Source organism: Callospermophilus lateralis, chromosome 5 (assembly GCF_048772815.1).
Source record: "Callospermophilus lateralis isolate mCalLat2 chromosome 5, mCalLat2.hap1, whole genome shotgun sequence".
In the NCBI taxonomy this organism is placed as follows: domain Eukaryota; kingdom Metazoa; phylum Chordata; class Mammalia; order Rodentia; family Sciuridae; genus Callospermophilus; species Callospermophilus lateralis.
This window is the reverse complement of record NC_135309.1, coordinates 63,303,843-63,331,363: the sequence shown is the minus strand read 5'-3', so window position 1 is coordinate 63,331,363 and position 27,521 is coordinate 63,303,843. Positions and strand designations below refer to the sequence as shown.

Genomic DNA, 27,521 nt, shown 5'->3' with positions numbered 1-27,521 from the left:
ATGTCATGGCATGGGGTAATGATTTGGTGTCATTTCTGCTGACTTCATCTGTGAGTCAGAGGAAATGATAGCGGGTAAGTTCAGGGCTTACATCATCTCAAATTTAGGCCTGGGTAGGTCAGTATGGTTCTTGTTAAGTGGGTAAATAACTGGGCTCAGAACTTTTCACTGGAAGTCAAAACTTATGCTCCTTTATTTCAGAAGAGTAAGACTGAAGTAAACTCTGCTGTGGAATTAAGAAGTGTGGGTGGGTGCTGAGGTGGGATGGGAGTCCTCCCTCATTCCATAGATTGTGTGTGTGTGTGTGTGTGTGTGTGTGTGTGTGTAAGGAACTTGCAGAATCGTCATGTCTGTGTGGAAGATGGGCCATGAATAAAGAGATGGGAAGTCTTTTAGAGGTTGAATTTCAATGGGCCTCTGACCACCTTGGACTTCATTGTCATCACAAAATAATCAGGAAGTCTGGAGTTTCGTTATGGCAACCAAGCAGCTTCACACTGGTCCTCTAAAGTCAATCCTTAAAAGAGGGCTGGGAGACAGGCGTTATTTATCCTCTTTTACAGAGAGAATGAACAGAGAGGCAGTCTCCTAAGGATCCTACACGCTGCACACTGCAAAGCAGGAACTCTTGAGTCCTGGCTCCAACATCCATCCCTCACTAGACTTTCCCATGTCTAGACTGCATCTTGGACACGCTGTAGACCAACCCTCTCTGTCTACAATAGAGTGGAGCTGGAGAAGCCAAGTGACTTGTTTAAGGCCACACAGCGACTGTGTGGCAAGATGACGACGGGAACCTGAGACTCCTTTCTTTCCCTTGAAGGTTCCTTTTTTTCCCTCTCTACCAGTCAGCGAGGGAGGCTGGGGAGGAGCTGAGCAAGGTTTGCACCCAGGCTGGGGGCCGTGGCTTTCCGGGGGCGGTCCTCAGAGGCCCGGCATTCCACAGCCACTCGAGCGCCGCGCGCTGGGGGTTGAGCACTGTCCTAGCAGTGCCCGAGCGCTCCTGGGCTCCGAGGAGCCTGGACTCGTTCCTGGCGCTGGCTGGGGTTGGGATTCTAGGGCTGGGGGCCACTTCCGGATCCCGCTTGATCCTGGAGACCTGGAGAAGCGCAGGGCAGTCCCGGCGCCAGGAACTTTCCGCAGACCTGCTGCGATTCGGCGGTGGCGGGGGCCTCAGGGTTTGAAAGCAGCACCGCGGCTCCGGGGTGAGTGAGGCCATGGGGTGTGGATTGTGGGGCTCCGGTGGAGTGGACCTCTTCAGACTCGCGACCTAGCTCTCAGCTGCTCCTACTCCAGTGCCCTCCCAGCGCTCCTCTTTCTGCCCTGGCCTCCCGCATTTCTTCCCCTTCACTTTTGCATTTCTTCCTCAACAGTCCCCCTTGTGCTGCCAGCCCCTAAGTTCCAGCCACTTTTTGCACGCAATCTTGGGCCCTTGGGGAGGCTGGAATTTGGATCGGGAGCCGCAGCCTTACCCGCAGAAGGGCTGCTCCCAGGGTTGCCCTGCTCCTGCGATTTCGGAAAGCGGTCCCCCTCCTCCGGCAGAGGCTGCCCCTCTTGCCTCCCCTGGCCCGCCGTCAGGGCTCAGCCACCCAGCCTGAAGGCGCTTGGCCACTGCGCTGGATTTTGTCTTTGAAGCCAAATCAGCGGGCCGTCTGTCCTGCTTTTCTCAGAACTCCAAGTAGAAAGTGCCGGGAGTTTGGATTGATGGGTTCTAGCCCCAGTGGTGTTCCTAGCTGCTTCACCATTATCTGTCTGTCTTGTTTCTCCATCTGTGAAATGAAGAAAACACGGTTTGCTAACTGAAAGCAAGGAGAAGGTATCTTGGAAAAGAGCCTTTCTTCCCAGTTCCTTCCTCCTCCAGGTTAACTGCTCCTTAAATTAGAATGGCTGGTTCTTTTAGAATCCTTGCCCCCACCCCCACCCCCACCTCCCCCATTTATTGAGTGTTGCACTCCCCATCTGTCCTTATTTCTGAGCCATCCTCAGCACGTGGCACAGAACGTGGCAAATTGTAGCGCTCAATACATGCTCACTGTGTGAAAAGTCAAAAGATGTGAGCCACGAACCTGAGCAAATGTCAGGAGTTGTTATTCGGACTGAATGGACTGGCCTTTCATTCCCACAGCCTCCCCTTCCCTTCCTGACTGGTAGTTATCCCTGGCTCCTGAGGGCTGATGATTCTCTGGATTGTGTGGACAGTGGAGCAGGCTCTAGTGGAGGAAGCTGCTCAGTCATTAACTTATCATAGAGTCCTAGAACATCTGGTATGATCTGTGGTGTCACAGCCAGAAGGTTGGTGAACGTCTGATTGAAGTGGGTGGGGGTGGGAAGAGCAATTCTCTGTGGGTTAGGAGTTTCTCTGAGTTACCATGACTTAGGCAATTTGCCCTTTCTGGACTTTGTCTTCCCTGTCTGTAAAATGGGAAGTGGGAGTGGGGCAGATGTGTTATTGTGGGTGAGTATAGCGAGCTCTGTGGGTTGTGTGGTGCACCCATTAACCATTTGAACACACGGGAGACAGCCTTAGGACTAGCTTTAGGACAATCTGCACTTTTTCAGTGAGAACAGAAGAAACTACAAAGTGCTTCTCTGTTCTAGTGGAGACATCTTGTTTCCAGGTCTTGTGGGTTGTGAATCATGCTGTGGGGTGACGAGACATGCTCCATCAAGCTCCCACACTGACCTTTCAGGACCTTAGAACTGTGGGGCTCCATTTCTCACAAAGTCTGGGGATTCCCCCTCTCTTGTGTAACTGGAGGAGACTGGAGCTGTGATGAAGTGTTAGAGACACAAAACAAATGGACAGGATCTTGGGGCTGTGGTTGGGTCAGATCCTGGGACTAAGGGGTGACAGAACAAGAGTGTAAGGGGTAGTCACAGCCCAGATCATTCCCAGTTGTTTTCTGATACTCCTCTAAATGTGTACTTCTGTTTCTTCTCTATGGATTAAAACATACAAATGAAGGATATATCTCTAAGAAAAAAAGGTCTTTATTTTGGTTGTTCTTACACTATTGTCCGTGGGAAGATAGATGGACACAAGTTTTACTCTCCAATGTTTCTAGAAATAAGTCTTGACATCACCACACTCTGCAGTCCCCCACCCACATTGTCCAGGCATGCTGAATGATGGAATCATAATTCTACGTGACATACCATGAGCCAGGCATAATTCTTTTTTTTTTTTTTTTTTTTATTCTTCTTGGTCCTGGGAATTGAATCCAGCATTGCTTAACATCCATAGTTCTTCAAACTTAATTTTTTTTGGTACTGGGGATTTAACCCAGGGGTGCTTTACCACTGAGCCACATCCCCAGCTCTTTTTATTTTGAAACAGGGCCTCACTAAATTACTTATGGCCTCGATAAGTTGCTGAGGCTGTTCTTGAGAACTTGTGATCTTCCTGTCTCAGCCTCCCAGGTTGCTGAGATTATAGGCATGTCCAACCTCATTCATTTGGTCTTGACCACAGTTCTATTAGGGAGGGATGATCATTCCCTCCATTTAATAAATGAGGAAACTGAGCTCCAGAAAGAGGAATGAACTCATCCATGATCACACAGGAAGTGGCAGAGTGAGGTTTGAGTCCAGGCAGTCTGACTTCAGGATCTGTCCTCTGAACTTCATTGGAATTTGGGGGAAGCAGGATTCAGATCTTGCCTCTGTTACTTACTTGCAGGATGACCTGGGGGAAATCAGGTGACAATTTGACAGTGTACTAGAAGGTCACTAACCCTAGTCCCCTTATAGCTCTTTAGGGAGGCAGAAGGGGAGTCTCAAGAGAGAATGGAATGGTAAAGTCTGTTGGGTAGCCAGGAAGGGGAACAGGTGAGAATTAGAATTGCCTGGCATATTAAGCAATAGCAAGCCAGATTCAAACTGAGTACATTGCTTGATTGTGTGTAGCTTTCTTATTTTATTCGTTTGTACTATGATTAGCTGATGGATCTATGTTTTGCTGGTGACCCCACCATACAAGATCAGGGTGAATGAAATAAAGGAAGGACAGGAGATGCAGAGAAAATTGAATTTTCCAAATCAGTTTCAACTAATGATGACAAATGTCTGGGACACTTGTCACTACTTCTGATCCCTTCTCAGACAGACCTTGATGATCAGAATTTTTCACCTTATCTCCACAAGGCCCTGGAAACTTAAAAAAAAATTTAAAAATGTTTTGATTATACATTATAATTATATATAATAGTGGGGCTCATTTTGACATATTCATAAATGCATATAATATAATTTCCTCCATTTCAATCCCCAGTACTTCCCATTTTCCTGTCCTCTTTCCTCCTCCTGATCCCCTTCCTCCACATTAATGGTCTTACTTCTGTTTATTTATTGCTTTTTAAAAATTGGTACATTAAAATTATACATAAAATGGAATTCACTGTGATGTATTTATACATGCACATAATTTGGTCCATATCATTTCATAGTTCCTTTCCTTTCCTATTCCTTCTCTCTCCTCTATTCCCTTCCTCTACTGTCCTCCCTTCTATTTTCATGAGATTGCCTTTTTTAAATTCCTTGCTTCTCTCTTTCTTCCAAATAATGAGAGAAAAATCTGATTCCTGACTTTCCTTTTTTTGGTACTGGGGATGGAATCAGGGGCACTCTACCATTGAGCTACATCCCAAGTCCTTTTTGATTTTTGATTAGTGAGACAGAGTCTCACTAAGTTGCTGAGGTTCTTGCCACGTTACTGAGTTTGGCCTCAAACTTGTGATCCTCCTGCCTCAATCTCCTTAGTTGCTAGGATTATAGGTGTGTACCACTGACCCTTGATTTTCTGAGTGTGGCTTATTTTACATAGCATAATGTTTTCCAGATCCATCCATTTACCAGCAAATAACATAATTTCATTTTTCTTTATGACTGAGGAGAACTCCACGGTGTATATATACACTGCACTTTCTTTGTCCGTCTATTTGTTGACAGACATCTAGGCTGGTTCCATAACATGACAATTGTGAACTGCACTTTAGGTATCACTGGGGACTTCCGGTATCACTAAAGTATGCTTCTTTCAGTTATTTTGGATAAATACCAAGGAGTAGCATAGCTGGGTCATATGGTGGTTTCATTCTTAGTCTACTGCTTTTCAAGGTGGTTGTTCATAGTTTGCAGTACTACCAATTATCTATATGTGTTCTTCTCTCCCCACATCTTTACCAATGTTTGTTTATATTCTTGATGCTTGCCAATTCAATCCAAACGGTGTGAGATGAAATCTCAGCGTAGTTTGATTTGCATTTCCTTGACTGCTGAGGATGTTGAACATTTTTTCATATATTTGCTGGCCATTTGTACTTTTGAGAAATGGCTGTTTACTTCATTTGTCCATTGATCGGCAATAATTATTTGTTTTTCTGGTGTCAAGTTTTTTAAGTTCTTTTTATTTCGGATATCAGTCCTCTGTCAGAAGAGTAGCTGGAAAAGATTATCTCCCATTCTACAGATTCTTTCTTCATGCTTGTAATTGTTTCCTTTGCTGTGGGGAAGCTTTTTAATTTGATGCCATCCCACTTATGGACTCTTGGTTTTATTTCTTGAAATTTAGGAGTCTTATTAAAGAAGTCAATGCCTATATGTTGAAGTGTTGACTCTGTGTTTTCTTCTGGCAGTTTCAGTGTTTCTGGCCTAATATTTAGATCTTTGATCCACTTTGAGTTCACTTTTGTGCCGAGTGAGGGATAGGGACCTATTTTTATTCTTCTACATATTCAATTTTCCCAGCACTATTGGTTAAATGGTGCTTTTTGTTTTTTTGGTGTTTTATGTTTTTTGGTGCCTTTGTCAAAGGTCACATGTGTGGGTGTGTCTCTGTGTCTTATTCTATTCCATTGGTCTTCATGTCTATTTTTATAGCAATACCACCCTATTTCTGTTCCTATAGCTCTGTAGTATAATTTGAGATTGAGTATTGTGATAAGATCTCAAAATATTTAGCTCCCTGCTCTGGACTGCTTCTACCAATTGAAGCTGGAGCCTTCTGCTGCCTTTCCCAGACTTCCCACTTTATTCCTCTAAGGTAGTTCAAGAAAGAAACAAATGACAGAATAGGAGACCCTCTGTTTAGTGTCTTAGACGTTATCTTAGGAAACATCTTGGAGCTTTTTAAAGATGGCTTTTCTCTTTATTTCACTCTCTTCTGTTTTTTCTTAAATGGTTTTCAACCCAATTTCATCCTGGAACCAGGGACAAAGCTGTGGTGGAGGCAGAGTGTCATGAGGGTGATCGGTCTTCCAGAGGGGACCAGACTTTCAGAAATCACTTAGTCCATTCTTTCTAATGGACTGGCAGCAAACCTGGGGTCCAGTGGGAAAGAGTCATTTACTCAGGATCACACCACACCATGTATTCATTATCTAATGCAGCAATAGCAATTTATGAGTCATGAATTTAGCAGCTTTAAACATTTTTTTAAATTCAATTATAGTTTCGAAAGTCAGAGTCCAGTATGGGCCCCATGAGAATAAAATCAATCAAGGTATTGTCAAGTTGCTTTTTTTGTTGTTGTTCCCTGGAGGTTCTAGGGGAGAATTATTTTCCTGCTTATCTGAGTTACTGGAAGAATTTACTTTCTATGGTTGTGGGGCCACAGGTCACTACTTTCTTGCTGGCTGTAAACAGAGGACCTTTCCCAGCCTCTGGCAGATTCCTTGGCTCTTAGTTAGCTCCCTGAATCTTCAAGCTAGCAAGAGTGAATCAATCCTTCCCCTGTCCCATGTCTCTAACTCTCTCTTCTGCCTTGTTCTTAACTTTAAAAGTTCATGTAATAAGGTTGGGTCCACCTGGATAATCCAGGGTAATCTCCCCATCTCAAAGTCCTTAACTTTAATCACATCTGCAAAGTCCCTTTGGTCTGTGTTCTTATGTCTCTGCCCTCTGAGTCATGCTTCCTTTTTTATATTCAAGGTTCTGGGGATAAGGACATGAATGTCTTTGGTTTGGGACATCTTTATTCTATTTGCCATATATGTGAGACCCTCTTTGGGAGAGAGACTTGTTTGGGATTACTCAGTGATGCGGTGGATTAGCACCACATTCCAGTACTTCTGTAGCTCTGTCATGGACCACCCTGTGGCCCCTCTCATGGAGAGTCTCCTTTGTGAGCCCAGCACACCATAGCCCTTTGTAACTGGCAAATGACAGTGATAGATGGTAGTGGCTGAAACAGGATGCTGTTGATTTGGCCTGGGTTTTCCCTTCTACTGGCTCTCTGTTGACTTTTGAAACTATATGATTGGCTTGTCTGATAGTACGTGTAGTCTTAGACATTGCTGGTTGCATTTCTGATCTCTCTGAAACAAATGTGCTGGTGTTTTTCCATTTTTCCCCCCAGCCACAGAGGAAACAGATAGAACCCAGGCAGGGAACAGGTCTTTAACCCGCTAGCAATTTTGGAGGAGACAGGGACCAGTTGGAGTGAAATGAGAATAGAGTTTTCCCCAGAGACCTTGGGTCATTGGAGAAAGTTCTTTGATTTGATTCATTTCACATTCTTGATAGTTTGTGTGCCCTGTCTCTTTCTTCCTCTGCTTCCCCTCCCCCCCTTTTTTTTTTTTTGGAACAGAGGTCCCTAGTGAAATGACTCCATGATGGGCCAGCAAAGTTTGAGGCTGACTATTACACAATGGGACAAGAGCAGTTTCCAAGAGTAAATGTGAGGCTAAGATGTCCTCACACTGGTTTGGTCATGTGAAACCCACTTCCTCCTCCATTAGCCTCCCTGTCCTCTTATGAGAACAGAGAAAAGGTTTTACACCATGGGCAGCAAACTTCCCTTCTCCCCAGTGTCCAGCTCCTGCACACAGGGAGTCAAAACTAGGAGTGCACCAACCCAAGCTAGTGAGCAACAGGGAATTGAAGGGCTTGATTCTGAAAGGCTAGTGCTCTGCCTGGTGCATGCACAGAGTGATCCGGAAATAAAGAAGTCCCTGTAATCTTTCCTGAATGTTCAAAGTCTCCAGAAAATGAAAAGATGAGAGGATGTCATTTTGTTTTGGAGATATGGTTGTGATTTTAGTCATTGGAATTTCCGTAGAGATCAGGATTCTTTCTGGACCTCCACCACCAATTATGTCCCATGAGTTGAGCTCAGATCTGAAGTCACCCAGTTTTCCCATATTCGTGCCTTCATCCAGCTTGTGTTTATTGGCACTGACGATGTGCCAGGCCCAGGGACAGGTGCTGAGGATACACGGGTCTTCCGTTCTTTGCTTGTTTCCATTTGAGGGGTCAAAGGAGTAAGGCTTCAGCCTGATAGGAGTAAAAGTCAAAATAGATAAACAAGTGGCAGATGAGCTAATTTCTGAAAAGTATATGAAGAAAACAAAATGAGATATGAGACAAAGAATGTCTGGTGGGTGAGAGTGGCCATTTAACAGGATGGTTTTGGAAAAACTGAGCAGTAACAGTTGAGATTATAGACACTGAGGCTGTGGGCTGGAGGCCATTCTAAACATTCTTTGAACTCTAAGAGCAGGGGACAGCAATAGTCTTTAAGTGGGATATGCCCTTGGGAAACGGGTCATTATGCGTCCCTCTGGGTGACTGAGGGTGCCCGTGGGTTGTCTTCTCGGTCTTAAATGCTCCTTTCTTTCCTGGCAATCTTACAGGCTCCTTCTGAGGATGGAGTCTTGGAAAGTGGTCCTTGGAAGCGGATGATGCTGGATAAGGAGGCCTGTTGTCCCCCGCTCCCCCAAAACTATCAGCTTCACGGTTCTCAGCCTTGCAGAGTCCGGAGTCTTTACACATACCCAGCCTCCCTGACTCAGAGCTGGTTCCCGCTGCCTCCTCTCTGGCCTCTGCATCTGGTGGAAAGGAAACAGCAGTGGCTGTGTCTGCTCAGAGTTCTGGCAGTGCTGGCCTAGGGCCATACCTGCAGGATGCCACCTGCTTCTCTCCGCCTTTTCTCTCACTTTGGGATAATTCAGCTTGCCTGCTAAGCAGGAAGTCTTTTTTTTTTTTTTTTTTTTTAATTTATTGCCCTCTTCCTCTGTGAGCTCCTTGGCAGTAAAACCAGCTGGATAACCATTGGCAATCTCTCAAAAGTTAACTGTTAGCAGCAGTTTGGAGTGGAGGGGTGTGCTGTTTCCGGTAGAATGTCATAGCTGGGGACAGATTTTCAAAGGCTATTTGCTTATGAAGCATATCACTGTGGTTTCCTACATTGGACTCAGATCAGTCACAGAGCAGTCACAGCACCTTAATGAATAGTAAGGCCACTGAATTCTTTTTTTTTTTTTTTTTTGTATTGGAGATTGAACCCAGAGTGCTTTACCACTGAGTTAAGCCTCCAACCCTTTACGAATTTTTATTTTGAGACAGGGTCTTGTTAAGTTGCTTCGGGCCTCCCTAAATTGCAGAGCTGGCTTGGAACTTGTGATCCACCTGCCTCAGCCTCCTGAGTTGCTGGGATTAGAGGCGTGTACCACCGCACTAGGCTTCTGAACGCTTTAAAAAAACAATGTTTGTTTTTTTTCCTTGTCAGTTATACATGACAGCAGAATGCTATTCAATTCATTGTACACAAATGGAGCACAATTTTTCACTTCTCTGGTTGTATACCAAGTAGGGTCACACCATTTGTGCAATCATACGTGTACCTAGGATAATGATGTCCATCTCATTCCACCATCTATCTCCATGCCCTCTCTCTGAACTCTTTTTTAAGAGTTCTTTTTTCCTGTGTTCACTATTTCAAGTTTAATTCTGTGAAAACCTTTACTTTGTTTCAGATATTGTCTTGAGTGCTTGTGTTATTCAATTTTCTGCTACTGTAACAAATACCCAAGAACCACTGAGTTAAATCTCCAACCCTTTAATAGGATTAATAAACCTGTAAAGAAAAAAGGTTGATTTTGTGTCATGGTTCCGAGTTTCCAGTTCATGACTAATTGGCCCTATTACTTTGGGGTCTGATGCTTTTGGATAGGTAGCACATCACGGTGGAGCAATCTGCTTACCTCATGGCAGCCATAGTAAAGAAAGACAGGAAGAGGAAGGGGGCTGGGGTCTCAGTGTTCCTTTCAGGGGTAAACCCCCTTGACTGAAGGCCTCTCAGTAGGCCCTCCCCTCTTAAAATTTCCACCACCTCCAATAGTACATTTAACTCATTTAACCTCAACAGCATCCCAATGAAGTAGTATTATCATTCCATTTTACAAATGAGGAAACTGAAGTTCAAGCCTCTTGTCAAAGCCACCAGGACTACACTCGCCCCCAACCTCTGGGCTTTGTTGATGATGTCTATTCCGCCTAGCCTGCCTTTCCCCTCATTTCTTCCTTTTGAATTTCAGTTTATACTTCTAAACCTATATCAAAGCCCCTGTTTTTGTGGTCTTCCATTTTACTTAGGCACGAGAAAGGAATGAGGATTGAGCCCAGATGTACATGTTGTGTCACTTCACCTTCATGGCAGGACGCTGTGCTATAGTACTTTAAATATTTTTTTTCAGTTTTAGGTGAAGGAATGGAGGCTATTTATCTTTATTTTTCATTTATGTGGTGCTGAGGATCGAACCCAGTGCCTCATGCATGCCAGGTGAGCGCGCTACCACTGAGCCACAACCCCAGCCCCTGTGCTATAGTACTTTTAATGTCCCTCCTTCACGGAAGAGAAGGTCAAGGTTCAAAGATTCTTATATAACTTTGCCGAAGTCTCACCTCTCATGAGGGTGGAAGACAGGGCTCAAATCAAGACCCTCCATTCTAGAATCCATGCTCTTGCTATTTCATTCCTCTTCTGGTGGTGAGTGGCTTATACCATTAGCGTAGTAGTCCAGGTGTTCTGCACTGCTCTGCAATTAGTGATTATAATGGATATCTTGTTCTTTCAAAAGAGGGTGAACTTATTTAAGGGCAAAATCTGTATTTTTTTTTATGTCTGTCTCTTAATCCACTCCTATTCAACTGGAGGAATAGGTCAGTTTAATCACAGTGTTGTTAATAAAAAAAAATCATTAATATAGATTACATGTAGCTTATTTTGTATTGCTATAACAAAATACTCAAGGCTGGGTAAGTTCTAAGACAAGGTTTATTTCGCTCACAGTTCTGGAAGTTCAAGAGCATGACATCAGTATCTGCTTTGCTTTTGGTGAGAGCCTCATGGGAGAAAAGTAGAAAGGGAAGTAAGTGTCAAAAAGACTCAGCATGTGGGGTGACCATGCTGTGTAACAACTATCTCTTGTGGTAACTAACCAACTTCTGTGAGATGGGCATTTATCTTTTTTAAGAGTGGCAGCCCCAGGCCCTAATCACCTCTGGGTACTGTATATTGAGGACCAGCTTCCAGCACAGGAGCCTTTGGGGGCACAAACCATATCCAAACCATAGTATCCTCTGTCATCTTTATTGATGAACTAAAGACATGTTCCAAGTCTGGGATGTTAATATACTAGCTGAAGGAATGGAGGCTATTTATTTGCTGAGTTTAGTGAGTCCCTACAGCCAGGAATTTCTAACCATATTAAGAATTAACATTTGTAGAGTGTTATTCTGTTAGAACCCTGTTCAATGCTGTGTGTGATTTTCTTATCTAATACTCTTCATCTTATGAAGCAGATAACTATTTTCCCATATTTGGTTATGTTTTCAGTCGTGCTACTTTCACGAGGAAGTGGAAGTAGCATTTAAGCCAGAAAGTGGTGGAGCCATATTTAAATCCAAGCAGACTGGCCTCGGAGTCTGGGTTTTTAACACGACTCTGTAGCGTGACTCTAAAGGAAAGAATCTCTTTATATTCCTTCTTGTTACAAAATATTCTCTCCACTTGAAAGAGTTTCCATGGCCTTATGAGAATATAAGATCTTGAGGATTTGTTGATTTAATAAATGTTTACTTAGTACCTCTTCCTGAGTAGAGGAGGCATTCTGGACAGAAGCAGGCAGGAGCAGTATTGGGTGACGTCAGTGCTGGGGCAGGGTTGGAACCTAGGCAAAGTTGTCTCTGCCATTCTTCTCCCTCTTGTTCTGTGTGCATGTGGATTTTCCCTGTTTGGTGGAATCTCCCACCATAAGTGGATTCTATTGCCTTTTCCTCTCTTCTTTGATGTTTGCACCCACAGTAGGAAATAAGTGACTTACAAGGTTTGTCCATTACTATCTTCAGTAGATTCAATTACATTTGGGCCTCAAGCCAATGGATGAAGCGTAAATGTAGGACTGAGTCACTGATTCTGATGGCGTGTGTGTGTGTGTGTGTGTGTGTGTGTGTGTACATTTGATCCTGGAATACCACTCAGCTCACCTTTTGTGACATTCTTTATGGCTCTGGGCCTTCAGCAATCTCACATGCTCTTACGTAGCAGAAAGACACAGTCAGGAACCTGCCTGGCTTTCATTGTTTGCATCAGTTTATTGTACCACCTCTCTACCACTGTGTTTTCCAGCCAGCACCCCACTTGGCATCCCCCCTCTACCCCTGCCCTCTCACCTCCCATCTCAAAAAGATGATGAAGGAATTGAAAACAGCTCTGCCAGTCAGAGCGCGAGTTCTCTTAGTTCTGCCATTAGCTTACTCGGGCCAGTCATTTCCTTTCTTAGACCCTTATTTTCCTCAAGTATAAAATGGGAGTCAGTTTACATGGTTTAAACTGGATAGTGTCTGAATTCTGTGCAGATTTCTAGAACATCCTTAGTTTCATTTCTACAGAACAAAACCAGTCGGATATATGGAATTGCTGTGTTAGTTTTCATTGGTGCATAACAAGTAATCACAAACTTAAAATAATATCTTTATCATCTTATAGTGTCATTAGGTCAGGAGTCCAAGCACATCTTAGCTAGATCTCACAAAGCTGCAGTCGAGGTCTTGGCTAGGTTGCTTTTTCATTTGGAAGATTAACAATCTGTCTCCAGCCTCATCCAGGTGTGGGCCGGATTCTTTTCCCTTGCTGCTTTAACATTCATGGTGCGTCATTTCTTTGAGGACAGCCGGAGACTTGACCTGAAGGAAATCCTAAACTCTCTTTTGAAAGACTTCCAACTGTCCCACTTTAGACAAACTTTTGACTAAAGTCATCTAAAATCTACTCCACAATGAGGAATGAATAACTTTCAAGGGTTACCAGTACCTTCTTCATTAGCTGTATTTGTAACTGGGCCTTCAGCCAAAGTGATTAAAAGGAAGAGTGGCATTTTGTACATCAGTGATTCAGTGGAACCTTAAATTACATCTGCAAAGGTCCTTCACCTTTGCTGAATAACTGGGGTAATACTAGGAGACAGAATTCATGGGGACCATCCTAGAATTTTGCATGCCATAATTGCTTTCTAGTAATATATTATTTATGGTTGTACCTGAAACATGCTAGAACCAGCTCCCTATTTTCTGAGTCAGGTCAAACAAATTCACTTGAGAAATTAATTCAAAAGTTACCTGTTCCTAGACTAAAACTATTCTGTTTGGAACTTTTTTTTTTTTTTTTTTTTAAACAATATGTCATGCTTTCTTTTAATGTAATTATTCATTACATTAATTTTTTCCCCCAAACCATTAAATGAAAATAGTTATTCTCAGAGGAAACCTTTTAAATGTTAACTTTTCATATTTAATTCTCTTTGATGTGTTTTTTTTCTTTTTTGGAAACTGGGATTGAACCCAGGGGTGCTTAACCACTGAACCACATCTCCAGCCCTTTGAAATTTTTAATTTTTGTGAGAGTCTTGCTAAGTTGTGTAGGGCCTCACTAAGTTGCCGAGACTGGCCTTGAACTTGCAATCCTCTTCCATTTCCTTCCATAGCCACTGGGATTACAGGAGTGCACCACTGTGCCTGTTTCTAGATGGTTTCCTATTGGAAATAATATATTACAGAAACTATTAATTTAGGAAATCTTCTATGTCCATAGTTAATTTTTTAAAAAATATTTTTAGTTGTAGATGGACACAATAACAATAAAAACAAAATGTACATCTATTTTTTTTTTTACAAGAGACATGGGGATTAGAAAGGTTGTTATTGTCTATCACTGAGCTACAACCCCAGCTCCCATAGTTGATTTTTAAAAACCTTTTTGTTATGTATTTGAGAGACATATGTTGTAACTTTCCAACCACAGTATTGAATTTGTCACTTTCTGCTTATAATTCTGCAATTAGGTACATAAAAATTAAAGATCATTTTACCTCTCTTGTATCTTTGGTAATCCTCCCTCCCCAAATAATTTAATCTTTAGTAATGTGGCAATAATTCAAAATATGAAAAACATGTTCACTTTAAAAAGACGCCACCATGATGGCCTCATACAAGCATGACAAAGGCAAGGAGGAGACTGGACTCCCAAGGGTATGGGTGGTAAGAAGGCTTCATGCTCACAGATTGACGACGTAGGTTACAGATTCTCCAAAATGGAGCGGGCAACAGAAGAGACATGAAATTTAAGGGACCCTCAGAGAACACGGTATGGTTGCTGGGTCGTGAGCACCTTGAAGCATTTCTTGATGATGATTCAGTGTCATTAGTATTTGTTGTTGGGGAGAGCCGAGCAGGATGGGCTGAGCAGGTCTGTTGCCCTAAAGGGTCAAATGCCTTCAGTGTTTAGACCTGATCTCCTTGCTTGTTGAGGTAATACTGGAGAAACATGACCGTGCTTAAACCCGAGGCTCCAAGCCTGGTTATACTTTTTGCTTAAGTCTACTTTGTGTGATAGTCGTATAGGTCTACTAGTTGACATAATTCATAGTTCCATGGTGTTTCTTTAAAAAAATTTAAATATATTTTTAAAATTTTTAGTTATGGATGGACACAATATCTTTATTTTGTTTACTTATTTTTATGTGATGCTGAGGATTGAACCCAGTGCCTCACATGTGTGAACCAAGCGCTCTGCCACGGAGCCACAACCCCAGCCCTTACATGGTGTTTTGTTTATACCTTTTTAATTTCAACCTTTCCTACCCCCATGTCTCTTGTAAAAAATAGATGTACATTTTGTTTTTTATTGTTATTTACTGGAATAGTCTTTGTTTGGATTTAAGTCTGCCATCTTTCTCTGTGCTTTCTCTGTGTCCCATCTGTTCTATGCTGCTATTATTTTCCTGCTGCTTCCCCACTCATGGAAGTTGTGTGCTCTTTTAATATTTTTCTTAATGACTAAAGATTATGTATTTTTTGATTATTAATCCCATTTGAAGATAACTTGTCTTATTTTTCTGTTATCTTTGGGTTTTAGCAGATTTACTAATTTGTGCTTAATTATGGATTTACAGTTATTTTTCAGTGCCATTAAATGAAAATGTAGTTATTCTCATTCCATCCTTCTAGGAATCCCTAAGGCTTCTAATTTAGCATGTGGATTGATGTCTTTAGTTAACTTTGGAACATTCCAAGCTATTCTTTATTCCAATTTTGTTTCTGCCCCATTCTCCTTTCCTTCTGGTGTTCCAGTTACAATGGTATTATATCTTGTCACTATTTCCTGTGTTCCTTACACAGTTTTCAGAATTTTCTACCCTTTTGTTTCTTTCTGTTTCATTCAAAGGATTCTTCTTTATCTATCCTCCAATTCGCTAATTCTGTTTTCAAGGGTGTCTACTTTGTATGCTGTGAAGCTCATCTATTGTATTTTTAATTCCTTAAATTATATCTTCAGTTCTAATATTTCTATTTGGCTTTAAAACTTTTTTTTTAAAATGTGAACCTTCAGTTCATTAATCCTCTTTTCATCTATGTCTGGTATGCTATTAAGTCTACCTACTGAATTTATAATATCTACTATTTTATTTTTATAATTTCTAATAGTTATTCTGCAGTTCTTGTATTTCTGTTTGATTCTTTGAGAAACCTGATGTGTTCTTTATTGTACTTTCAAGTTCTCTATAAAAATTCATATCCTTAGATTTTTTTCCCCCAAAACATAGTAAATAAGTTTATTCCGTGTGTGTGTGTGTCTTTGTGTGTGTGTGTGTGTGTGTGTGTGTGTGTGTGTGAGAGAGAGAGAGAGAGAGAGAGAGAGAGAGAGAGAGAGAGAGAGAAACTCCAATATCTGGAGTCCCTAAAGTTTTTTTCTATTTTCTGCTTTCTAATGGTTTCACTTTTGCCATGTTTTCCCCTCCATTTCTGGTTACTTTTGGTTATGTATTGGACATTGTATATGAAAAAAAAAATGAGTCTTATCATGATGTTATTGTTTCCAGAGAGGATGTATGTTTGCTTCTGTCAGGTACAGGAAGATACCAGAAATGAAACAATCTGAATCAGTTTTAGAAACTGATCATTCCAGCTGGTTACTGTCTCTGGGAGGACAGTTGTATTTCCAGGTCACCCCTAGTGCCAAGGGTGCTCCTGAGTTCCCAGCTCAAAGTGCAGAGGGTCTCCTTCCCCTGCTTTGGCTGTCTTGGACTCCAGGTTTTGTCCCCTGAGCTTTTTGAGTCTGTCAGCAGCACTATTCAGTCTCCATTTCCCGCTGAGAGAAATGCTGCCCCAAATGCCAAGTTCACCTCCTGGAGTTTTACTTCTCCCAGATCTTAGCCTGTTATTCTTCATTGTTTTGTTAGTTCTTAGTGATTTCAAGTAGATTTTTTTTTCCCTTTTTGCCTACTTTTCTAATTGTCTTCAGTAAAAGGACTTGTCCAGTTGTCTAGTTTGCCACTACTAGATTTGGAAATCCTGATCCTTGTAAACCATATACCTCTTCTTATTCTTTTCAATCTGGAAAAGCCTTTGGTGAGAAACAATGGGAATCTGACCTGAACTGGGAAGAGAGCTCTGGGTCTGACACGCTCTGTGCTTATTCATGAGGGTGTGTGTGTGTGTGGAGGGGAGTGGTGGGTACAGGTTCAGGAGACCTGAGTTTGAATCCTGTTCAAACTTTATGATCTCTGGCCAATTAACTTCTCTTAGCTGTAGTGTTCACAGCAGTAAAAGAATATGTCCCATATAGGATTATTGTGAAGGTTTAATATGTTAATATATGGGGCAAGAGTAGAATAGTACTTAATATTTGCTTTTGCTATAAGTTTGCTAAACAAAATAAAGCTTTAAAGAGATTTAAATGAACAGCATTTGTTAACTGTTGGTTTTTATGATCATACATTTGAGGAAACAAGGGGAGGCTACTTTACTTCTCTGTGCTTCTTGGAAGTAAAACAGTCATAATGAGTAAGTCATAGTTATTCCTAACAGAACATCTTGCTTATAAGCAAGTCCTTGACAGATGAATAAATAAATGACTATTCTGGGCAGAATGACTTGTTCTAATAGTTCTCAAACAAAAGTAAAAACAATATCACCCTGTCAGAGAAGAAAAAAGTTGCTTGCTAAGGAATCTCATAGTTGAAAAGTGGATAGATAGTATAGCATTGTTGCCTTGAATCCCCTTATTCTAAAATTATCCACTTGTGGGAAATTTTTCTTTATGAAATGTATTATTTTTTCACATAAATAGAAAATTGGTTGTACCTTGAGATTGGTTGGAACAATGATTCATTTGCCAAAGAGTTTAGTTGCTTAATAAAAAGAGTACCAGGAGTAGAATTTAGAATTCGTCTAAACACACAGTAGGACATCTCCTTTCCTGCCTGAAGGAGATCAAGTGGAGAACTTGATAGATTGGATAAATTTTCCACCTTTAGAAAAAGTACAAAATTTCCCTCTTTAGAGACTCTTTTGCCCTTACACTTAATCTTGTTAGAGGATACAAAATTCAGCATTTTGTGGTAATTAACTTTTCCTTTGCATTGGCTAAATTGCTTGAGTCCTGTGGACTGAGGAGCAGCAGTTCACTGAATTGACAGTGCAGGACCTGATAGGGTGACATATTTGGTATCAGAGGCTTCTCTGCTGTGAGCTCAGGGAGGTGTTGAGGCAATTTCTTAGACAAATTTACATTGAACATATGTCAAGCATTTCTTATTAATTAATGAGGTAAATAGTAGATAAAGGATACTAGTTCAAAATGACAGGGGTTCAGGCCTGGCTGCTGTTTTCCTTCCCAGGGTTATTGAAACATAATTTTCTTATCAGTGGACAGGGTTAAATTTGTGACGCAAATGGTTTCAGCTAAATCCCTTCATGACCCATTAATCAGAAATAACAAACAGTCTATCTGTGAAGCAAATTATTAGCAAAGTAATCTGTGAGTATTAATTAGATGTATTTAGAAGAAAGTTTTGAAGCCCTGATAAGGAGCCAGTGCCCTGGATGCCAGATAAGATCAAACAGAAGTCAGCTCACAGAAACTTCAGAGTTCTGCTTTTTTTTTTTTTTCCAAGCAAATTCATCCAGCATGAGATTAAAGATACTGACTATATGATTTGCATACTTCTTATTTTGGGGTCAAATATTTTTCTTTATTCATAGTGTCTAAAAACCCTCCTACATGGGAAGGAACAGCCTGTAGAAAGACACGTGTTTGAGGACTGGAAAGAGGAAACAGGGAAATAGAGTACCCTGTGTCCTCCTGACCACATGTCTGGCCAGCCTTGGAGTCCTGGAACAGTAGCTGTGGAAGGTCCAGTCCCTTGGAAAACATCGTGACCTGTGGTTTTCCAACTGTGTTCGGGGAAGCCCAAGGAGTCAAGAGGAAGCTGAACAGCTGTCCTAGACCATTGTGTAAGCAGACTGCACTACAGAGGGACACCAAAAAACAAAAACCAAAAAAACTGGGTAAAATTATTTTCACAGAAGAAAAAAAAAAAACCCGCTTGAATTTCATACCATATAAATTTTGTGTGTTATAATTTAATATTGCTTTTAGTTTGAATTGCATATTGTAAAGTGGGTGGGTACCCTAATATCTAGTGCCTAGGCACCTGAGGATATTTATCCTGCGTGGCTGAGTAGGTAGGAACACAGCCCCATCCCCAGTCTCTCTGCATTTCTACTAGAGCAGTTTTACTTTTATTTGTTTTTGTGACTGTGGTTTTAATATGATTTCATTTGCACAAGAGTAATATTGGTCTAGGATACCGGTTACAGAAAATGTTTCATTTATTCACCTTTTGTTTGGTTGTAGTTAGGGACAGTGATATGATTAGATTATGTATTTCAATGATTATTTTGGAAGGAGGAAGGAGTGAAAGTGGTAGGGACCCCAGGACGTCTGTTTCACTGTCTGTAAAACAGGACTGGCTGTAGCTGTAGTATTCCATGATCAAGTATGGATGAGCCTCAAAGCTTGCGTTCCTGTAAATGACAGGTTTTGCTTAGGAAAATCAGTCAGGGAGATTATGAATTCCTGGCATTTGGAGTCCCAGCGACTGTTTGATGTTAATGGATTTACTGGAAAGTGCTTTTGCAGGGTTCCTCTGGCTTAAGGCAGGCTTGCTGTTGATGTAAGTAGGAGACCACAAAGAATGATTTCTCCCACCCTCATCCCTCTTTAACCATTTGCAGTTTGCTGGCTCCTGTGACTCAGGCTTGTGTGTCTGAGATCTTGGAGGAAATGACTCCATCTCCACCCCTGAGTCAGGGCCGGCCTCTGCCTCTCCCTCTTCTGCAGGCCCCAGCCTGATTATCCTGGGACCTTGGGGACCTTTGCCAGAGGCTTCTCCTTCATCTTGGAACTTGCCCAGGTATGGCCAACCTGGCTACAAGAGCCCCTAGAAATCTGTTCCCAAATCTTAGTGCTAGAAAAAGTTTGAGAGACCTTGGTGATGGACCTCCCAAACTGGGCTGCGCATTCAGATTACCTGAGCTATGGGGGAAAATGTGCCTTCCCATCTGCTTTTTTTTTTTTTTTTTGTATCAGGGATTGAACTCAGGGGCACTTGATGACTGATCCACACCCCCAGCCCTATTTTGTATTTTATTTAGAGACAGGGTCTGAGTTGCTAAGCACCTCTCTGGCTTTGAACTCGTGATCCTCCTGCCTCAGCCTCCCATGCACTGGGATTACAGGTATGTGCCACTGCACCTGGCCCATCTGCTTATGAGTCTCATTCATTGAGTCTGGGTTGGGACCCAGAAGTCAGTTTTTTAATACTATCCTGAGGTGATACTCATTTACTATGTGGGCAATGGGGGGAGATGCTGGTCAAAGGGTACATGTTCATTTCAATTAAGAGGAGAAAAATTGTCTTTGAGGTGAAAAAGATAACTTATTTAATAGCTATTTAAAAGAATCTACATTAGTGAGCTCCAGTGAGATATTAGTGTTTTTAATACCATCCTAAGGTGACTCTCATTCATGGCATTTGGTAATCTTTGATCTAGTCTCATATCTTAATTTTATTTAAAAAGTATATATGTTTTTACTTTTAAAAAAAATATATCTATCTATCTATATATATCTATCTATATATATATATAAAATTTTTTGGACTAAGCTATATCCCCAAATCTTTTAAAAAATCTTAAATTTTGAGACAGGGTCTCACTAAGTTGCTTAGGGTCTTGCTAAGTTGCTGAGACTGCCTTGAACCTGTGATCCACCTACATCAGCCTCCCAGGTGCTGAGATTAGAGGCATGTACCACCACACTTGGCTTTATTGACCCTTTTTAAATATGAGAATTTTAAATAAAACTCCCCAAATCCCATTTTCCCCTCAATGGGGTAAAAAGATTAGAATACATACTTATGTTTAGAAAATTCAAATGGTATAAAAACATGAAGAATGAAAAGCAAAAATGTATCTTATATTCCTGGTCCAACTTCCCAGAGGGTAACCACTATTAACCAATCTTCCTTGGGATTATACTCAGAATTATTTTTCATGGATATGATCTTACCTATCCATCTACTTAATTCTACAAAGTCTGACCCCCCCTCCCCCGCCAATCATCCTATGCATTCTATTTATTGTTTTTCCAACTTAAAATATTTTGGAGCTCACCAGTGTTAGATTCCTTTTAATAATCATTAAAACTTATTTTTTTCACTTCATAGACTTACATTTTTCCTCCTGTTTAACTGAAACATTGTATCCTTTGACCAATATGTTTTCCCCCAACTCCCAAGCTCCAGGTACCACTATTTTGCTCTGCTTCTAGGTGATTTTTTTTTTTTTTTTTTTTAGCTTCTATAGATAAGTAAGAATATGTAAGTCTTTCTGTGCCTGTTTTATTTCACTTAGCATAATGACCTACAGGTTTGGCCATGTTATCACAAATGGCAAGTTTTCTTCTTTTTAAAGGCTAAATTGTATACCATTGTGTATATTTACAATGTTTCTTTATCCTCTCATGTTGATGGACATTTGGTTCATTCTATAACTTGGCTATTGTGATTAATGTTGCAATAAATATGAAAATAAAGATGTTTCTTCCACGTATTAATATCACATCCTCTGGTTATATACCCAGAGTTGGGGTTGCTGGATCTTAAAATAGTTCTGTTTTTGTAAAATGTATGTGGAACATTCCTGGTGTGTACTCAACACTAAATATTTGTTAAATGAATGAGTGAATGTATGACAATTGCTGCCTGGTATTCCATTTATGGTATTAGTTCATTTTTAATGTTAATAACAAAATATCTGAGGCAGGCTAACTTCTAACTTTATAAATAAAAGATGTTTATTTAGCTTACAGTTCTGACAGAAGGGCAAAGGGTGCATCTGGTGATGACTTTCTGGCTGACAGAGTCAAGGTGTAACAGATGGGGTCTATTTTGGTCTCTCTTCTTATAAAGTAACCAGGATTCAATTTTGGGGGCTGTATCTCGATGATCTTGTATGATCCTAGTTACCTCTAAAAAGCCCCACCCCCAAATATTGAAGTTAGATTAAATATCACCCACGTAATACCCTCCATTGAGGATTGAATGAACTCATGAACCCTTGGAAGACACACTGAACCTATCTACACCATAGCATATGGGTATGTCCCACTTTACTATTTGCAGACACTTCTGTGTTGGTTATGATAACAGATAATGCAGAATCACCCGTGCATGGGTATCTTGGATACTTATGTAGGGTGGCAACAGTGCGCATGGAGCCAAAGGCACTAGAAAATGAAAGCAGTGACTGAGTAAGAAAAGGAAATAAAACTGGAATGGGGAATTTTTTTCTGGGACTTAGGGTTACAGAATTACAGAACTTAGGGCTGGGGTTGTGGCTCAGTGGTAGAGTGCTCGCCTCGAACGTGCGAGACCCTGGGTTCCATCCCCAGCACCACATAAAAATAAATGAATAAAATAAAGGTATTGTGTCCAACTACAACTAAAAAATAAATATTAAAAAAAAAAGAATTAGAGAACTCAGGTTTAGAGAGAACAGTAGAAGATTGTTCCTGCCTCTTGCCCTCTGCAGGGAAGGGACTACCTCTTTGGTTGCCAGGTTCTGCACTGAAGTAGCTTTGGGGAGCCACAGTGAACTCCCTGGACCAAGGGAAGGGGTGCTGCAGCATCTTTAATATTTTGGGCAGAAAGACTGATCTCAGACATTATGCAAAGTGGTATTTTGCAGTTCAACTTGAAACATACTACATTCCTTTTGGTGATGTCATCTTTTATGAAGTTAAGTTTTTGATGGTTGCCATGATACAACAACTGTTGGGCAAAAATTACTGAGAAATAAGAAAAGAGGATAGCACTGTCCAAAGTTTGAAAAGTTGTACAGAGCCCAACAGTGCACACATTCCGTTAGTAAGTAACTAGTTAAGAATGAAATAATATTTTTTTCTTTTAAATTGTGTGTTTTCCAAACAGCTGCTAAAGTGTTAGGACACAGATACTTATTGAACTGTTTCAGCCTAACTATTTAGTATATAGGACTTTTAGGTATTTCTTTTGGCCCAGAATGCTGTGAGAAAAATAAGATCCTAAGATTGTATAGAAGGTGAATAAAAAATAATTAGGGATGACTGATTTACATTCTGTTTTAGTCAGATTTTTCACTGCTGTGACTAAAAGACCCAACCAGACCAACAGTAGAGGAGGAACAACTTATTTGGGGGCTCATGGTTTCAGTCCATAGATGGTGGCTTCATTCTTTAGGTCTCAAGGTGAGGCTAAACATCATGGCGGAAGAGTGTGGCAGAGGGAAGCAGCTCACATGAGGATTGGAAAGCAGAGAGACTCCACTCTCCAGATCAAAATATATACCCCAAAGCCACCATCCCGGTGAACCACTTCCTCGAGCCACACCCCACCTGCCTCCAGTTAACTACTCAGTGAATCCCATTAGGGATCAATTCACTGATTAGTTTAAGGCTACAATCTAATCATTTCTCCTCCAGATCTTTTGGCATTGTCTCACATGTGAGCTTTTGGGGGACACTACATCTAAACTACAACACATCCTCACTCATCTGAATTATCTTAGCTGCAATGGAGAGACACCAAATGAGCTGTGGGTTAAGAAGAAACAGGGAATTATCGGCTCCCACAACTGGGGTGTCCAGGGTTACAGATGGCATCAAATTCTCTGAGTTCAAGTGCTCACATGAGCATTGAGGCTGGTCTGTCTTTCCAAATCTAGGACCAACTCTCCAAATGTAAGGAAGGCAGTCCTGGGCCCTTCCTTTCCAGACTCACGTCCTTTTATTTTAGTAACCCCCTAGGAGAAATAATCCTTTGTTCCAAGAGCTTGTGCATGAAAGTACTGGGGAGGACCTTGGTTGACCAGCCTGGGTCACTCGCCTACCCCCGGACCCCCTGACTGTGGGTATTTGTAGTGGGCAAGGCTAGGTCGCATCTCCATCCCTGTGCTCAAGTAAGGTCCCACCTAACCCTCAGGTAGGTTCTCCTTAGAAAAGAGGGGCTTCTGTTACAGGATAATGAGAAAGGAACACTGGACAAAAACAGCACGTTTTTCATTTCACAGCTGAGGGGAACAGACTGGTAATATGGTGGTTTAATAAGTCAGTGTGGAAACTCTGGAGTGCCACGCAGCTAGGTTCACTCCTTGGTCAAATTAGAAGCCTGTCCTTCTTTCAAGGATTTGACTCCTTTTCTGTAAATTGGGCATAAGGGAAGATAAAGGTGAAGAAACGAAATATGGATCATTAGTACAGTCCCTCCGTCACAGATGGTTGATGTGAGTTCTGAATGAGTAATAGGAAGTCCCTTGCAAGACATGGTCATAGGAAGCCTTCAGCAAGGAAGCCATTACAATTACTGATCAAGAAACCATGAGGATGCCAGGCGCAGTGGCACCTGCCTATAATCCCAGCGGCTAGGGAGGCTGAGACAGGAGGATCACGAGTTCAAACCTAGCCTCAGCAATGGTGAGGCGCTAAGCAACTCAGTGAGACTCTGTTTCTAAATAAGATACAAAATAGGGCTGAGGATGTGGCTTAGTGGTCAAGTGCCCCTGAGTTCAATCCCTGGTACCCGCCCCCCTCCCCCAAAAATAAAGAAACCATAAGGATCACATGCTAAAAAGTGACCTAAGCCTCTGACTGCTGACTTTCCTTTCCTGTGTGTTGCAGAGTGAGGCGGCATGGATGCCATCAGCCAATCCCCCATGGAAGCTGTGCTTCCCAAGCACATCCTGGATATCTGGGCCATTGTCCTCATCATTCTGGCCACCATCGTCATCATGACCTCCTTGTTGCTGTGTCCAGCCACTGCCGTCATCATCTACCGCATGCGGACTCATCCAGTGCTCAATGGAGCTGTTTGAGAACCACCCAAAGCCCTGGTGGGGACGAGGATGCAAGTCCCTTGCCCCAGCCTGTTCTCAGAAAGACAGTGGGAAGGACTTGGGAGGTTGCATTCTGGTCTTGGTTCTGCCACTGGCCAGCTGTGTGGACTGGGTCGAGGGACCTACCTCTGTGACTTCCGGGTTCACTGGCTTTCAACCAGGGATCATGATGTCTGCCCTTCCTACCTCATAGGGTTGTGAGAACCAAGTGACAAAGCTGTTTGAGAACAGTGAAGCCACCACAGATGTCCAAGTGTCACGCCAAGAGCTGAGAAGCTTTGAAGAAGCAAAGAGCCTAAAAGCTGGTGATGGCCTTCAAGGTGGTGAGGGAGACACTGGGGACACAGCAGCCTTTTCCTGTGCCCCTCAAACCAAGCGAAGGGTACCCTGCCCCCATCCCCAGGGGCTAGAGACACACTGGCTCAGCGTTGGTTTCTTTGAAGCATCACTCCCTTAAATTTTCTCCCTTGTCAAGGAGGGCAGGAGCTGAACATGGCAGAGAGAAGGGAGTTGAGTTAAGCTGTCCAGAATCTCTTCTGTGCCCGAGGTTTTGCCCCTGTATATTCTGGAGGAAGGCTCTGCCATTGTTTGGCAATGTCCAGGGAGTTAGGGTTATGGGCTTCTTTCTGCAGGGGAGTCTCGTTTCTCTGTAGCTTTGCCACTCAGGCAGTGTTGGAAAATGCAGGGTGTCCAATACCCTGCTTAGCTTTCAGGATCTGCAGTCCCCAACCCCTGTGTGCCCCACACTAGAGATGCTATGTCCCTCTGTCCCAGCTCCTGCTGTCATTAGCTCCACATATACTCCTTACTCCCTCCCGCCAGAACTGCAGTCAAATCCAAGGTATTTATATTTTAAGAGACGTTCTCAAGACTTTTGGAACCAACTCAAGCCAGTAATGATAATTTTAGATGCTATGATTTGTATTTATATAGAGATATTTCTGGACCACTCAAGCTGTTTGATATCCACATCAGGAGCATCCTGGGATTTATTAAACTATGTAACAAGATAGCACAGATATTCGGATATTATTGTGTAAAAATGATGCTTTTACTTTGATCTTATTTCATTGACGTACACAACCAATTTCCAATAAAGTGCTAGAATGACCTTGTCTGATGTCTTTCTTTCAAGAGCACCTACTGAACTCAGAACGCAGATAAAAGGATTCCACTGAGTTTAATGGGCCTTAGTGACTATTTGGATGGAGGAACAGAAGGGAAAACAGGAGAATCACATTAACTTCCAGGGTTCTAACTTCAGAAAATGGATGAAGTTATATGGTTTACACAAATAAATAATTCCAGGAGCAAAAATTGATTTTGGATGTAAGATAATGGATTTAGGACTGGACATGTTGAGTATGAGGTGCCTGTTATGCAGGTGGATACTTTCAGGGTGTAGTGAAAATCTTGCTCTATTCCTTAGGGAAGATTTTGATGTTGGAGTAATGGTTTGGGGGATCGTCATGCTACTCCAGGGGACAGGATGAGAGTATGCAGGCCAAGAGGAGTGAGGTGCTAGGTTCAGAATGCAGAGAATGCTAAGTAGAAGTGGTAAGGGAGTCAGGAAAATAATTATATTAGTCAGCTTCTTGTCATGGTGCCCAAAATTTCCAAGAAGGCAACTTAGATGAGGAAAATATTATTTTGTTTTATCTTATTTTTTGGTACTTGTAATTGAACCCAGGGGTACTGAACCACTGAGCCACATCCCCAGACTTTTAAAAATTTTTTATTTTGAGACAGTGTCTCACTAAGTTGCTGAGGCTGGCTTTGAACTTGCGATCCTTCTGCCTCAGCCTTCAAGCTGCTGGGATTACAGGGGTGTGCCATCATGCCCAGCAGAAAAAGTTTATTTTCAGCTTACTCCTCCCAGGAATAGCATGATAGTGAAGAGGGGGGACAGGGGAAGAGCTAGACAGAATTTCTATCTTAGTCCATTTGACCTGCCAATAAAATACATCAGACTGGATGATATGTAAACAATACAAATTTATTGTTTACAGTTCTGGAGACTATGAAGTCCAACATCAGAACACTAGCAGATCCCGTGTCCCCTGAGGGTCCTTCCCTCAAAGATGGAGTCTTCTATGTGTCCTCATATGGTGGCAGGGTGCTAAAAAGCCCCCTCAAGCTTTTACAAGTCACCAATGTCATTCATGAGAGCAGAGTCCTCTTGACCTGATCATCTACCTCAGGCCCCACCTCTCAAGGTCGTCATTTTGGAGGTTCCTGTTCAACACATGAATTTTGAGGGGGACACAAACATTCAGACCACAGCAGGGGACACATATTCGTGATGAGATTCTGATTGGTTTGCTCAGCATTTCTTCCAACTCCTGGTGTGCATTTCTGGATGTCACAGGCTGGAAAGTGAAAAACTACATCAAGGGTGAAAGCCTGCACTGCCCTCACAGCCCTGTTGCTAGAGAGTCCAATGTGCTTGGAGGCTCCGCTGTTCAGAAGCCTGCCTGCCTGCCAGGTTTACTGTGGAGCTCAGTGGAGTTGGGAGGGACGTGATGAGGTGTGAGGCATTCACAGTGCTGGTGGAACTCCAGCTGCATCAGCATGGCTCTGAGGACAGGCTGGTAGCATTCTGATACCTGGATGGCAGATGAGGTGGGACAGTCCTGCTGCCCACAGCTGAGACTGTAGCTTTCTTATTCCCTAGGCTCCCAATGGTCACACTGAAATTGCAGTTCTTCGAGATGGCCAGCTTCACAGTGCTGATCTGGGAGGGATTCTGGTAACCCTTACCTTCTCTGTTCCTCCAATTCTCTCAATGAATTTAAGCACATATTTTCCTATGCTGAAACCTTTTTGCTTAAGCATGCTAGAGTACATCTTGATTGGTCCAGATGGGAAAATCTATTAATTATTGACCTAGCTGTTTCATTTCCAAGTCCAGCATGTGGTCTGGCATCAGTGAGGAGAGAACTGTGTTAATGAGGGGCAGATGGGTTTGAACA

The 27,521-nt window shown here is 42.1% G+C and overlaps 1 protein-coding gene and 1 pseudogene across 3 annotated transcripts; one reads left to right on the top strand and one right to left on the bottom strand.

Annotated features, from left to right (window-relative positions):
- Positions 1-956: 956 nt before the first annotated feature.
- On the top strand, positions 957-25,664 carry Smim3 (small integral membrane protein 3). Of its 3 annotated transcripts, XM_076855924.2 has the most exons (3): positions 957-1,205; positions 18,319-18,570; positions 24,335-25,664. In XM_076855924.2, the coding sequence occupies exon 3, from the start codon at positions 24,346-24,348 to the stop codon at positions 24,526-24,528; it is 183 nt and encodes a 60-aa protein (XP_076712039.1). In that variant the 5' UTR covers positions 957-1,205; positions 18,319-18,570; positions 24,335-24,345; the 3' UTR covers positions 24,529-25,664. The 3 variants fall into 3 exon arrangements, with proteins under 3 accessions (XP_076712039.1, XP_076712038.1, XP_076712040.1); XM_076855923.1 differs by lacking the exon at positions 18,319-18,570; XM_076855925.1 differs by lacking the exons at positions 957-1,205; positions 18,319-18,570 and adding an exon at positions 19,794-19,857.
- LOC143399373 (H/ACA ribonucleoprotein complex subunit 3 pseudogene) lies at positions 14,408-14,601 on the bottom strand (annotated as a pseudogene).
- Positions 25,665-27,521: the final 1,857 nt, after the last annotated feature.

What these genes read in the sequence shown, in the direction of transcription:
- Smim3 (XM_076855923.1), top strand. Translation starts at nt 24,346, where the DNA reads ATGGATGCCATCAGCCAATCCCCCATGGAAGCTGTGCTTCCCAAGCAC.